The sequence below is a fragment of the Pseudoliparis swirei genome, chromosome 7 (assembly GCF_029220125.1).
Source record: "Pseudoliparis swirei isolate HS2019 ecotype Mariana Trench chromosome 7, NWPU_hadal_v1, whole genome shotgun sequence".
Classification (NCBI taxonomy): domain Eukaryota; kingdom Metazoa; phylum Chordata; class Actinopteri; order Perciformes; family Liparidae; genus Pseudoliparis; species Pseudoliparis swirei.
In genome coordinates this window covers 15,335,599-15,350,239 of record NC_079394.1, presented here as the reverse complement: position 1 = coordinate 15,350,239, position 14,641 = coordinate 15,335,599, and the positions used below count along the sequence as shown (strand labels likewise).

The 14,641-nt window shown below is 43.3% G+C and overlaps 1 protein-coding gene across 1 annotated transcript in view; it reads left to right on the top strand.

The window, feature by feature from the left end:
- Nucleotides 1-14,641, top strand: part of fras1 (Fraser extracellular matrix complex subunit 1) — a 136,215-nt gene that overhangs the window by 47,072 nt on the left and 74,502 nt on the right. The window contains exons 9-13 of the mRNA XM_056418623.1: nucleotides 58-249; nucleotides 1,789-1,878; nucleotides 3,704-3,851; nucleotides 12,395-12,538; nucleotides 13,106-13,252. Of these exons, the coding sequence (XP_056274598.1) occupies nucleotides 58-249; nucleotides 1,789-1,878; nucleotides 3,704-3,851; nucleotides 12,395-12,538; nucleotides 13,106-13,252 (721 nt within the window). The remainder of the gene's footprint in view (nucleotides 1-57; nucleotides 250-1,788; nucleotides 1,879-3,703; nucleotides 3,852-12,394; nucleotides 12,539-13,105; nucleotides 13,253-14,641) is intronic.

Below are 14,641 nucleotides of genomic sequence, written 5' to 3'. Positions count from 1 at the left end.
ATAAAAAGCCAAATGAACCCAAACCCCCCTCCCCATTGCCCCCCCCCCCTCCTGCAGGGTCAGACCAAAGTGAAGCGAGCCGGACAATGCTGCGGCGAGTGCGCCGCCGCCGCGGGGAGCTGCGCGTACAGGGGCGCCACGCGATACCACGGAGACATGTGGAACGCCACGGGGTGCCAGTTCTGCTCCTGCAACCGCGGTCAGGTGGTCTGCCACCGGGCCGAGTGCGGCCGCGTGGCTTGCCCCCAGGTCAGTCTCATCCCCACCCCCACCCCCCACCCACAAATACAACATGTCAGCACCCTGAAATCCCATTTCCTGCCCCACTAGAGCGGTAATGGAAGATGTCACGCTTACTTAGCTCGCGGCTTCCTCGCTGGTCGGGTTTCATTTGAAACGCACCCGTTCACCGGGCACCTTTGGGTGCTATTCAGTTGATTATGTTTGAATGGAGGAGGAGAGGAGTCGTCAGAGGTTGTCGGCGTGACGGTTCAGTCCGGTCGAGGCTGAACTGTCCAGGTTGAAAGACACACAGGTTGAACCCAGCGATGATGTCATCACGTGGGATCAGCCTCTTAACGAGGGAGTCTTGAAAATAAAAACCCAAACAAAGCACTTAAGTTTAGAAGCTGGCGTTCCCATGGATACCTCCATCCCAGCTTTTAACGATCTCACATTAATATCTCCCTGCCGGGGCCGAGCCCCCGCCCTTCACCCCGTTCATCACGCCGTGCGGTGCTGATTGCAGCTGGCGGGCGCCATCAGCCCGTGAGTGGAGTCGCTGGCGGTCGTCCTGATCACAATTGAGCGAGCTCGCCTCGCTAAGAAGACCGCCGGCGTGCAGAGCCAATGAGGGAGTTCGAGGGTTAAAGAGGGAGGGGGGAGGGTTACTGATAACGTACTGTACTGGCCCTTGAAGGAGTTCTTCATTGAATGAATGGCATTGTAATGTGTACAGAAAGTTAATTTAAAAAAAAATCTCTCTTTGTCTCTCTATCTCTATGTCTCTCTCTCTCTCTATATATATATATATATATATATGTCTCTCTATCTCTATGTCTCTCTCTATTTCTGTCTCTATGTCTCTCTTAATGTATCTGTGCCTCTCTCTCTTTATATGTCTCTCTCTCTATATATATATATATATATAAATATATATATGTCTCTCTATCTCTCTATCTATAAGTCTCTCTCTTTATTTATGTTTCTCTCTATGTCTCTCTCTCTCTCAATGTATCTGTGTCTCTATCTTTAAATGTCTTCTCTCTCTCTTTACATGTCTCTTTCTCTCTCTAACAATCCTGTCGCTGCTGTAAAACTTGTACTACGTCCTCCTCTCTGCTGTCGGCTGTCACTTTGAGGTGAAATCTACTTCCTGCTTCACGGCCCCATTCGCATGTCAAAACCCTCGTCCACTAGCGATGAGGAGGAGTAACCTTGGATATCTCCTCCCAGTCGCTCATACTGGTGGAACATGAATCCACTTACATCTCCCAATGGATCATAAAGTTTGACGATTCTTCTGTCCAAGAATAATAATGAATGTGCATTTTCTGTCAATTAAAATGAAGCTAAATGGAAATAACTGGAATACCTGCAGAAGGAGATATTACAATGTGATGAAGAGTGGAAGGAGTTGCTGTGGTTTTTCTGTTTTTATCAAACTTAATGCTGGCATTTCAGTTCCTGACTATGACAACTCCATCTTTGAGAGTAAAGTGCCGTAGCTCGAAGGTGATTTCCCTGTAGTTTTTAAATCTAAATACATATTTTTCTTTGTGTTTTCAGGGATCTGAGCTCAATCATCTACTGGGCCGGTGCTGCCCGGAGTGTTCCTCTGAGAAACCTTCCTGTTCCTATAAAGGGGAATCCTACAAGGTACTTTTTACTTTTCTTTTCTTTTTTACTTTGCTCAACAAAAACAAAAGCCTGTTTTGGAAAATTGCAAAATCAGGCGATAAATCCAAACTGTGTGGGTGAGGCAGAGACTCTGCAGGCTGCTGTGAACTCTGTATTCTCAGAAGTGGAAAGAAAGTAAAGTGTCACTGCAGAGGAGACACACAAACAACAACACAAACAACCTCACAAACAACCACACAAACAACCACATGCATCAGTATGGAGTCGCTTATGAATACATAAACACAAAGAGAGTTTCAGGACAGAGCGATCAGATGACTTTGAGCTGTTCATTTGAAACACTGTCTGCTTCAATATTCACACAGTAGTCCTGAGACTCACAATGGACAGATACATCGATCCAACGATACGATACAACGATATGATACAACTATACATCGATCCAACGATACGATACAACGATATGATACAACTATACATCGACACAACGATACGATACAACTATACATCGATACAACGATACGATACAATGATATGATACAACTATACATCGATACAACGATACGATACAATGATATGATACAACTATACATCGATACAATGATACGATACAACGATACAACGATATGATACAAATATACATCGATACAACGATACGATACAACGATATGATACAACTATACATCGATACATCGATAAAACTAAACAACGATACAACAATACATCGATACAACTATACGATACAACGATACGATACAACTATACATCGATACAACTATAGGATACAACGATACGAAGATATGATACAACTATACATCGATACAACGATAAAACAATACATCGATACAACGATACGATACAACGATACGATACAACTATACATCGATACAACTATACGATACAACAATACGAAGATATGATACAACTATACATCGATACAACGATAAAACGATACAACAATACATCGATACAACTATACGATACAACGATATGATACGAAGATATGATACAACTATACATCGATACATCGATACAACGATACGATACAACGATACGAAGATATTATACAACTATACATCGATACATCGATACAACGATACGATACAATGATACGATACGAAGATATGATACAACTATACATCGATACATCGATACAACGATACGATACAATGATACGATACGAAGATATACAACTATACATCGATACAACGATAAAACGATACAACAATACATCGATACAACTATACGATACAACGATACGATACAACGATACGATACAACTATACATCGATACAACTATACGATGCAACGATACGATACAACGATATGATACAACTATACATCGATACAACGATACGATACGAAGATATGATACAACTATACATCGATACATCGATAAAACTATACAACGATACAACAATACATCGATACAACTATACGATACAACGATACGATACAACTATACATCGATACAACTATACGATGCAACGATACGATACAACGATATGATACAACTATACATCGATACAACGATACGATGCAACGATACGATACAACGATACGATACAACTATACATCGATACCACTATACGATGCAACGATACGATACACCGATACGATACATCAATACATCGATACCACTATACGATGCAACGATACGATACAACGATACGATACATCAATACATCGATACAACTATACGATGCAACGATACGATACAACGATACAATACATCAATACATCGATACAGCGATACATCGATACAACGATACATATCTCGACTCTCGGGCTTCTTTTCTAAGTGACACATGCATTAGCATTAAGCTCCTCTGTCTCCTCTCAGGACCTGGCTCGGTGGTCGGACGGCGGCTGCCGAGAGTGCGAATGCAGCGGCGCCCGGGCGACCTGTTACCTGCTCTCCTGCCCCACCTGCCCACCGGGCACCCTGGTCTTCATCCGGCCCGGCGGGTGCTGCCCCGAGTGTCACCGAGGTACGTCGCTGCAAAGGAGGATGAAATAACAAGACACTAAATAACAGCTCTGGGGGTTAACTATACAAAAACACAGCTCTACACAGGTCACACTGCATACTGCGTGTACACTGCGTACGATCCAAAAGATACCACAAACTAAGAAAATGTCCTCAAACGGCATAACGTTGTGTCTTTAAGCTCACTTCCTAGCGTACACCACGCGGTCAAATCCACACAAACTGTTCCACGTCCCTCGAGGGAAAAAACTAACAAAACAAAACAGTATTGTTGACACAAACTGACAGCCAACCACAAACAAACACATGTTCATATCTTGTGTAGTTAAATGCCCCACCGGGGGATTACACAGCGGGGACACCGCTGTCGGGATTTATGGAGACTTATAATTAAGTTTGAGTGAATAATTCAACAACTGGACGTCTGAGCGTTCACTGTTCATCTTTCTCAGCAGCAGCATGTACACGATGTGTTACAGTCTAATTAGTATTATTAAGAGTTGCTCACACTCATATATAATTATTCATATGACCGTAGAGGAAGGCATCAAAGTACATTCAAGTACAACATTTACTGTAAGTACAATTTTACATCTTGTACTTTGCTTTATTTCGAGAGTCAAACCTTAATAAAACAGGACAATAGACGAAACAATGAAACCAACTAATACAATACAGATAAATACAATAAAATAATGTCGTAAAATAAAACTAATTCAGTCATATTAAGTTATGTAATAAAATAATGGAGTAAAATAAAGGTATGTAATAAAATAAAATTATTTATTCAAATAAAATGTGTTCAATAAAATATTTTTTTGGAAAATAATTTTGTAAAATAACGTAATGTGGTAAAATTATTATTATTTAGGAAAATTTAATAATTGTGTAAAATTAAATAATGTGAGACAATTGAAAGAATTTAGGAAAATTAAATAAAGCAGCATAATAAAACAAATCAGTAAAAAGCCAGTCTGTAAAAATAGATCTTAAGAAGTGATCTCCTAGCACATTAAACCAGTGGTTCTTCGTGTCTTGACACATTTACATTTTTAACAGCTTCTCCAAAGAGTCATTTCCCTAAACCTCCGAGGCTCAAAGAGGTTTGATACAATGCTCCAGTATTTTTCTCTTTTCCTTGCTTGTTAATCAACTTTCAAATGTGTTCATCTTTTTCCTCTCTTTATATATACAGGACTGTCTCAGAAAATTAGAATATTGTGATGAAGTTCTTTATTTTCTGTAATGCAATTAAAAAAACAAAAATGTCATGCATTCTGGATTCATTACAAATCAACTGAAATATTGCAAGCCTTTTATTCTTTTAATATTGCTGATTATGGCTTACAGCTTAAGAAAACTCAAATATCCTATCTCTAAATATTAGAATATCATGAAAAAGTATACTAGTAGGGTATTAAACAAATCACTTGAATTGTCTAATTAACTCGAAACACCTGCAAGGGTTTCCTGAGCCTTGACAAACACTCAGCTGTTATAAATCTTTTTTTTTACTTGGTCTGAGGAAATATTAAAATTTTATGAGATAGGATTTTAGAGTTTTCTTAAGCTGTAAGCCATAATCAGCAATATTAAAAGAATAAAAGGCTTGCAATATTTCAGTTGATTTGTAATGAATCCAGAATGCATGACATTTTTACAGAAAATAAAGAACTTTATCACAATATTCTAATTTTCTGAGACAGTCCTGTACATGTAGAAATTATGGTGCAGGATGAACTGCAGTGCTGTACATGACCCCGTCCCTCTGTACACATAGTACATTGTGTTGATGTGTTTGTGGTGTATCAAGGTGTTAAGTGTGTATTTCCATATTAACGCTAACAGGCCGATCGTGTGCATGCCTGGCTAAATGCTGCGTACAACACAACGTGTGTTATCCATGCACACACAGCCATCTTCTGGGTGAATAATTCAAATGTACACTTGCACCTGTCATCACCTCGCAGCCCGTGCACATCAACGTGTGTGTGTGTGTGTGGGTGTAGTAATGGTTTAGTAATGCATACAGGCGCGCCTTAACGGAGTGACTTAAAACAGCTGATGAGGCCGACGTGTGTAGTTTGCAGCTAAAAATAGAAGAAGAAGAAACACAAACACATTTTCTCTCTTTCCCTTCAACTGGAAGCGGGAATCTTCCTTTGAGCCTATTGATCGTGGCTCTCTATTGGCCCAGAGGTCCGCAGCCTCTCCTCTCATTGTTCCATTCAACGCAGCTTTTGTACCAGAGATTATTCACGTTGAAAAAAATATTCTCAGAATAAAATCAGGACATTGTAACAATTTTTACACGGCTCTATTCTTGTTGTTGTTATGTTAAATAATGTGACTCGAATAGTTTAATCAAGACACGTTGAAAATTCCTGAGCTTTTGATTTGTGTTTACTTCGAGTTTCAAATGGCACGTTGGTCTAATTGTTAGATTTCAGCTGTTTGGGCTTCGTATCGTTGACTTTGCTTCACATTTGAATGTTTCTATTATCTACAAACCACAACTACACAGTATACCAAGCTAGCCTCGAAACGGCTTCTGTACTACAAATAATTAGCAATAATAATAATTCAAGAAAGAGAATTTAAAAAAAAATTATTGGCCATTCTTCATTTACTTTTTGTACTTGCTTAAAACTTTCTGTACTTTTACTTCAGGAAGACATTTTGAATGCAATATGTTGATACTTTTACTCAAATGTTGTCTCCACATGGCTCTCAACATGGCGCCGCCACCAGCAGCTAACGGCGCTACGTAAACAAAAGAGATCGAGAGGCATGTCATTGTATATTTATATATGTATATTTACATATATTTATACATAAAATGTGCTGCTCTAAAAAAACATTTAGTAATTTAGTCCAACACTGACGCATAATTTTTAGTTTTAGTCTCTCTCTCCCTCTCTCTCTCATGGGAGAAGTCCTCCCTTTATTTATTCTTTTGGGTTAGAAGCTTCATAAATAATTTCTCTTTCCTCTCCGAGGTTAGACCAGCGAGATTCCCAGGAGGGATTTGATGAATTCGGGCCCACACTACCTTAAAATGTGTGTATCTGTAACCAGCGCGCACACACACACACGCACACACACACACACACACACACGCACACACACGCACACACACACACACACCCTTCATAGACTCTCAATCCTGTCGCCATTGTTTCATGAGCTGAATCAAAGGGATGAGATCCTTCACTGGGGTTCCCGTCTCAGCTGTCAGAGCAAACAGGAAGTAATGGTGTTCCTACGCAGTTGGAGGTGTGTCCTCTGATCATGTGGTAACACTCAGGGTTGAGACCTGTGATGGTGAATGTTTAAAGAACCCAGAGGACGTTTGAGACTTTGACGTTTCCTTGTAGAGCTTCAGCTGCTTTTCTCCGTCGAAGACGTTCTTATAAATATATAAATAACAACTTATCAACAACAGAAAGGAAGTGTTGTAGGTCACGAATGGTCGGACTTACTTATGGAAAGTGATGCAGTTCAAAAGAATCCCGACGCCGTGCGATGATTACCCCTGTTGTAAAATACATTATCATATTTATTTAGTTTCTTTGCATGTTCATGAGGTTGAGATCCAACATCTAGAATACGACTCGTACTTCTGACTCAATATGGACGTTTTCTTGTGTACTATGTACTAAACTCGTGTTTAGAGAATATGGAGGTCATTTTCAGGCTGCTTTATGTTTCTGCTCCACTTCATATGTTTTACCACGATAGATAGATAGATGGATAGATAGATAGATAGATAGATGGATAGATGGGTAGATGGATAGATGGGTAGATGGGTAGATAGATAGATGGATAGATAGATAGATAGATGGGTAGATGGGTAGATAGATAGATGGATAGATAGATAGATAGATGGGTAGATGGGTAGATGGGTAGATAGATAGATGGATAGATAGATGAATGTATAGATAGATAGATGGGTAGATAGATAGATAGATGGATAGATATATGAATGGATAGATAGATAGATGGGTAGATAGATAGATAGATGGGTAGATGGTAAGATAGATAGATAGATGGATAGATAGATGGATGGATGGATGGATAGATAGATGAATGGATCGATAGATGGGTAGATGGGTAGATAGGTAGATGGGTAGATAGATAGATAGATGGATAGATGGGTAGATGGATATATGGATAGATGGATAGATAGATGGATAGATATATAGATGGGTAGTTGGACAGATAGATAGATGGATAGATGGATATATATATTCAAGATTCAAGATTCAAGATTCAAGATGTTTTATTTGTCACATACACACACAGGGTGTGCAGTGAAATGAAAGTGGCAATGCTCAGCAGGAATGTGCAAGGGCAACAAGTACACACTATTTACAAATAAAAAACAACACAATATTTACAGTAAGTGTGTGTGTGTGTGTGTGTGTGTGTGTGTGTAAGAAGAGCAGTTGTGTGTGGGTCTATGGGGTCCTGTGAGGTCGGAGTTCACAATCCTGATGGCCTGAGGAAAGAAACTCCGTCTCAGTCTCTCTGTTCTTGCAGCGTGACTACGGAGGCGCCTGCCTGACCGCAGCAGCTGAAACAGTCTGTTGTTGGGGTGGTGAGGATCCTTCATGATCCTGCCGGCTCTGGTTCTGCACCTCCTGGTGTACAAGTCCTGCAGGGTGGGGAATATAGTGTGTCAGCGTGAACGCACCACTCTCTGCAGAGGTCAATAGTGCAAGTCAGCCACGCGCACTACTCTCTGCAGAGCCTTCCTGTCCTGAGCGGAGCAGTTGCCAAACCAGGCTGTGATGCTTCCTGTCAGGCGCTCTCTACTCTCCAGAGTAGAAGGACTGAAGGATCCTCTGGGAAACTTTAAATTTCCTCAGCTGCCTGAGGTGGTAGAGGCGCTGCCTTGCCTTTCTCACCAGAGTGTCTGTGTTCGTTGACCATGTCAGATCCTCGGTGATGTGGACTCCCAGGCACGCTCACCCTCTCCACAGTAGTCCGTCCCCTGCGGTGAGTACGTCCTCTGTTGTTGTACCCTCCTAAAGTCCACAATCAGCTCCTTAGTTTTGGTGACATTCATGATGAGGCTGTTGTCCTGGCACCAGAGTGACAGATCAGCAACTTCCTCCAGGTAGGCCTTCTGCCGTTGTTCGAGATCAGGCCCACCACCACTGTGTCATCCGCAAACTTGATGATGGTGTTGAGCTGAACCTGGCCACACAGTCATGTGTGTACAGGGAGTACAGTAGGGGCTGAGGACGCAACCCTGGGGGATCCTGTGTTCAGGGTGAGGGATTTGAGGTGTCTGCCCACCCTGACCACCTGTGGCCTGGCGGTCAGGAAGTCCAGGATCCAAGCACACAGGGGGTGTTCAGTCCCAGCTCAATCAGCTTGCCGCCAGTCTGGAGGGGACTATGGTGTTGAAAGCCGAACTATAATCAATGAACAGCAGTCTCACATAGCCCGCTCTCTGGCTGTCCAGATGAGAGAGTGTGGTGTGCAGTACCTGGGAGACAGCATCATCCGTGGATCTGTTTGGGCGATAAGCAAACTGCAGCGGGTCCATGGAGGAAGGGAGGAAGGCGCAGATGTAGTCCTTTATCAGCCTCTCAGCATTTCATGACCACCGAGGTGAGGGCCACCGGTCGGTAGTCATTCATACATGCTGGAGAAGCATTCTTGGGCACAGGGACAATAGTGGATCTCTTGAAGCAGGCGGGGACCACGGACTCAGCCAGGAGAGGTTGAATATTGTGGTGAACACGAGCTAGCTGGTTAGCACAGGTCTTCAGTACTCGCCCAGATATGCCATCTGGACCTGCAGCTTTCCTGGTGTTCACCCTCAACAGAGCCCTCCTCACACTGTGCTCGGTCACAGAGAGTGTGTGTTCATCCCAGCGGTAGAACTCACCTCGGCTACGCTAACGGTGTTGTTGTCCCCGAGCTAGCGCTGTTGTTGCTAGCCTCAAACCGTGCATAAAATGAGTTCAGGCTCACCATTGCGCGGGTCTGCTCTGGTAGTTTGTGATAGTCCGTAGCCCCTGCCATAGGCGCCTGGTGTCGCGCTGCTCCATCTGTGATTCCACTCTGTCTCGGTACCTCCTTTTGGCGTCCTTCACCGCCTCCTCAGTCCATAGACCGCTGCCTTGTACTCCCATGTTGCCGGATACAAGACCGGAGTTATAGGCAGCGTACGGGCGTTCACAGCTTCACGGATGGATCTATCAACCCACGGCTTTTGGTTAGGAAAGTCCCTAACTTTACCGTGGGGACGATGGTGTCCGCGTTATGAGGCTCATTGCTACTTCGCAAAACTCGCTGGCGTCACTGGAACTGGATTGGATCATGTCCCAGTCGGCGACACAGAGCGTCCTGTAGCTCAGCCTCTGATTGGTCAGACCACCCATTCGTTCCTCGTCACTACCGCTTTCCCGCGATCCTTTGTTTATACTCCGAAGCAGAAAATGGCGGCATGGTCTGATTTCCTAACGGAGGGAGAGAGACAGCCTTGTAGCCTCTCTTGAATGGTATAGCAGTGGTCCAACGTTCTTTCCTCTGGTACTTTACGTAATGTGCTGGTGAAAGTTCGCATGACTTTTTAGGTTTGCCTTGTTAAAGTCCCAGCCACCACCACAGCGCGTGGGATACTTGTTCTGATGCCGACATAACACATCATGTAGGTCGGTGTCCGCTTGTGGTGGAATGTAGACGGCTGTGGTGATGACCGAGCTGAACTCGGGAAGGTAGAATGGACGGCATGAGATCGTCAGATGTTCCAGGTTCGCGAGCAGGAACGAGAAAGAGTCTTAATGTTCTTGGGGTCACACCACATGTTGTTTGTCATGAAGCAAACCCTCCACCCTTAGATTTACCAGACTCTTCCGTTCTGTCTGCACGGAAAACAGAGAAGGACTCGTTGGGCATATGACTCGATCCGGCACCAGCGTCAGCCAAGTTTCCGTCAGACAAAAGATGTTACAATCCCGCATGTCCGTTGGAATCTGATCACCCTAAAATCATCCATCTTTTTTTCCAGAGACTGGACGTTAGCTAGATGCATCCTCGGCACAGGTCGACGGTGGGCTTGAACTCTCACTCTCTTCCGGCCTTTCCCCGCTTCTCGATGTTTCTCTGTCCGTAGTAGCGGCTCCACTGTTGTTGTTGCGGTTCGCTCAGACGATCTCTGCCGCCACGCTGGATCGATGGAAAAGTGGACAAAAACCCTTGTTTTGCGCAAAAGTTTATGTCCAAAAGTGTGCTGCGGTCGTATGTTGTTAGTGCCGATGGATGGATAGATAGGTAGGTAGGTAGGTAGGTAGATAGATAGGTAGGTAGGTAGATAGATGGGTAGAAAGGTATGTAGATATATATAGGTAAGTATGTAGATAGAGAGATATGTAGCAAGGTAGGTAGATAGGTAGATGGATAGGTAGGTAGGTAAGTAGGTAGGTAGTTAGGTAGATGGGTAGATAGATTTCATGTGTTTTGAAATTTGGTGCTTCCACTAAATATTTTCGAAATGAAATGTTGGATACATAATCATCAATAATGTTACTACAATAAAGGACATCTAGTAGAACACTTCACCATAATGTATAAAACACATTTTGCCATATTACAATCTTCAAAAGACATCTGGCTGTACATAGAGTTGAGTTATTATCCAGCTTTACTTTCACTGGTAGTATTTCTACACGGTAATGAGGTGGAATAACCTGGAGGTTTGTTTAAATGATGAACAACAACACACGTTTACACACCGGCTCAATACGAGTTTAATGACTTTAAGAGCAGTCGGTCCACAGATTAAAGATCCGGGCCTGGAGCTCACAACTGGGAACCAGTGTGGGCGGTGGGAGCACCTCGACTCCTCATCAACCTGCAGAGCCACATGTAGCGAATAGATTTGTGTAGCAATGTATTGGATTGGATTGGATTCAATTTATTGTCATTGCTAGAGTACAGGTACAGAGGCAACGAAATGGCAAGAAAGGATGAGGATTACAGCATAACATGAGGAGAGAGAGCACATAAGCACATACATTTTAAACATGACTTGCAACATGGAGGAGGGGGGGGGGGTAAGCCAAAGACTGGGTGATCTAAGCCCAGCCATTGGGGGGCAGAAGGTAACCAGCACAGACAAGCAGCCAGCCGGTATTGTGTGTGTGTGTGTGTGGTTTTTAAAAGTTAAATCTGTCCACCTCCGATAACCGAGTTTCCGAGTAGAATCTGATGGAATTAGCATTAAATTAAGCGTCAGAGTTTCTGTCGTTGAGTCTTCCAGGACCACCAGCAGCGTGAAGCAGGAAGTCAGCAGGACATTAAATGTGTGTGTCACGAATATGTACATCTTTTTTTGTTGCTTCCATACAGTATCCATGTACTGTATATATATATATAATTATTCTTTCATTTAAATTATCTGTGTTTGTGCAAACTTATTCTATTGCCTTCTAGTCTAATTTAAGTGTGTGTGTGTGTGTGTGTGTGTGTGTTTGTGTGTGTGTGTGTGTGTTTGTGTGTGTGTGTGTGTGTGTTTTTCCCTCCCAGTCCAGTGCCATGCAGACTGCCTGTCATGCACGGGGTCTCCCGGCCACTGTGAGAGCTGCAGGAGCCCGAAGGCCGTCCTGCACCTCGGCCGCTGCCTGTCCGTCTGTCCCGCCGGTTACTATGCCAACGGATCAGCGTGTTCAGGTAGGACCGCCTCCAAACTGTCAAATATTCTTCTTCTTCTTCTTCTTGTTCTTCTTCCTTTCTCCTCCTCTTCATATTGTCCTTCTTCCTCCTCCTCCTCTTCCTCCTCCTCCTGATCCTCCTCCTCTACCCTCCCACTCCTCCTCTTCTTCCTCCTTCTTCTCCTCCTCCTCCTCTTCTCCTTTCTTCTTCTTCTCCTCCTCCTCTACTTCTTCCTCCTCTTCCTCCTCCCTATTCTTCCTCCTCCACCTCTTCTTTTCTTTATTCAGTATCTTTTTATTCTAACGATCTTGAGGTTCCTCTCCTGGTGTCATGATCACATATTCATGATTACCTTGAGGAACAAACAGGAGGAGGAGGAGGAGGAGGAGGAGGAGTTCCGTCAGACTATTAGGATGGAACAAGGCGCTCCTCATGCCTCCGAGGAGGATAAATCCCCTTAACTCCTTTTAAACTAAATGTATTCTACACCGCTGTCTTGACGTTGATCCTCGACTGTGACAAAAAGCGACTCAGATAGAAAGAGGGAAGGTAATTCCTCTCCTCCTCTCCTCCTCCTCCTCACAGCCTGCCAGCCATCCTGCGCCTCCTGCTCCGGCGGGGGGGAGTGCCGGTCTTGTGGCCCCCGGCTCCCCCTGCTGAGCCCCGATAGCGGCGAGTGCCTCGCCTCCTGTGCTCCTGGTTCCTATCGCCACGATGACACGCGCTGCCGCTGTGAGTATCGCCACCCGTCAGGTGGGGGGAGGGGAGGAGGAGGAGGAGGAGGATGGGAGTGAGGATCTGGTAGTCGAGAGTCTGGATGTTTCTTCATGAAGTTGAATGAGATGTGGTTCATTCGGATTAGACAGTTTGGATACTAACGCTAAATATGTGGCTCTGGGCGAGACCTGTCAATCACAAGGTAGCCCCGCCCCTAAGCATGACGTCGTCGTCGTGATGTCACCTGTTGTTATATATATATATATATTTATATATATATTTATGCATATATGTATATATGTATAACTGAATATATATATATATATATATATATATAATTAAGTATAACAATATTTATATATATAAGTATATATATTTATAAATATATATATATATGTTTAATTATATATAATTATATATATTTATGTATATGCTTATAAATATATATATAAATATCACGGAATCAAGACGACTATAAACAAAAGCATAAACAAGCTTTTATGCATTGTTGGATATATATATATATATATATATATATATATACTGTATATATATATATATAAATATAAAAATAGGACTCCGCTTCACTTTGTTGCACAAATGATTAAATGATGTTGGTCAATGAATCAAAACAAACACACAACCAAACATTATGAAAACCAATTAGCACTTGAACACTGTTTTGGAATAGTCATTTATGAAATGTCATCTAGCTGCCGTCCGTCATTAAACGCTCTCTGATTATTAATCAAAAAATATTGAGGGATCACTAGTGGGAAGACTCTGAGGGTTCTCTAGTGGGAAGCCGTTGAGGGATAACTAGTGGGAAGCCATTGAGGGATCACTAGTGGGAAGCCATTGAGGGATCACTAGTGGGAAGCCATTGAGGGATCACTAGGGGGAAGCCATTGAGGGATCACTAGTGGGAAGCCATTGAGGGATCACTAGGGGGAATCCATTGAGGGATCACTAGGGGGAAGACATTGAGGGATCACTAGGGGGAAGCCATTGAGGGATCACTAGTGGGAAGCCATTGAGGGATCACTAGGGGGAAGACATTGAGGGATCACTAGGGGGAAGACATTGAGGGATCACTAGGGGGAAGACATTGAGGGATCACTAGTGGGAAGCCATTGAGGGATCACTAGTGGGAAGCCATTGAGGGATCACTAGTGGGAAGCCATTGAGGGATCACTAGTGGGAAGCCATTGAGGGATCACTAGTGGGAAGCCATTGAGGGATCACTAGGGGGAATCCATTGAGGGATCACTAGGGGGAAGACATTGAGGGATCACTAGGGGGAAGCCATTGAGGGATCACTAGTGGGAAGCCATTGAGGGATCACTAGGGGGAAGACATTGAGGGATCACTAGGGGGAAGACATTGAGGGATCACTAGTGGGAA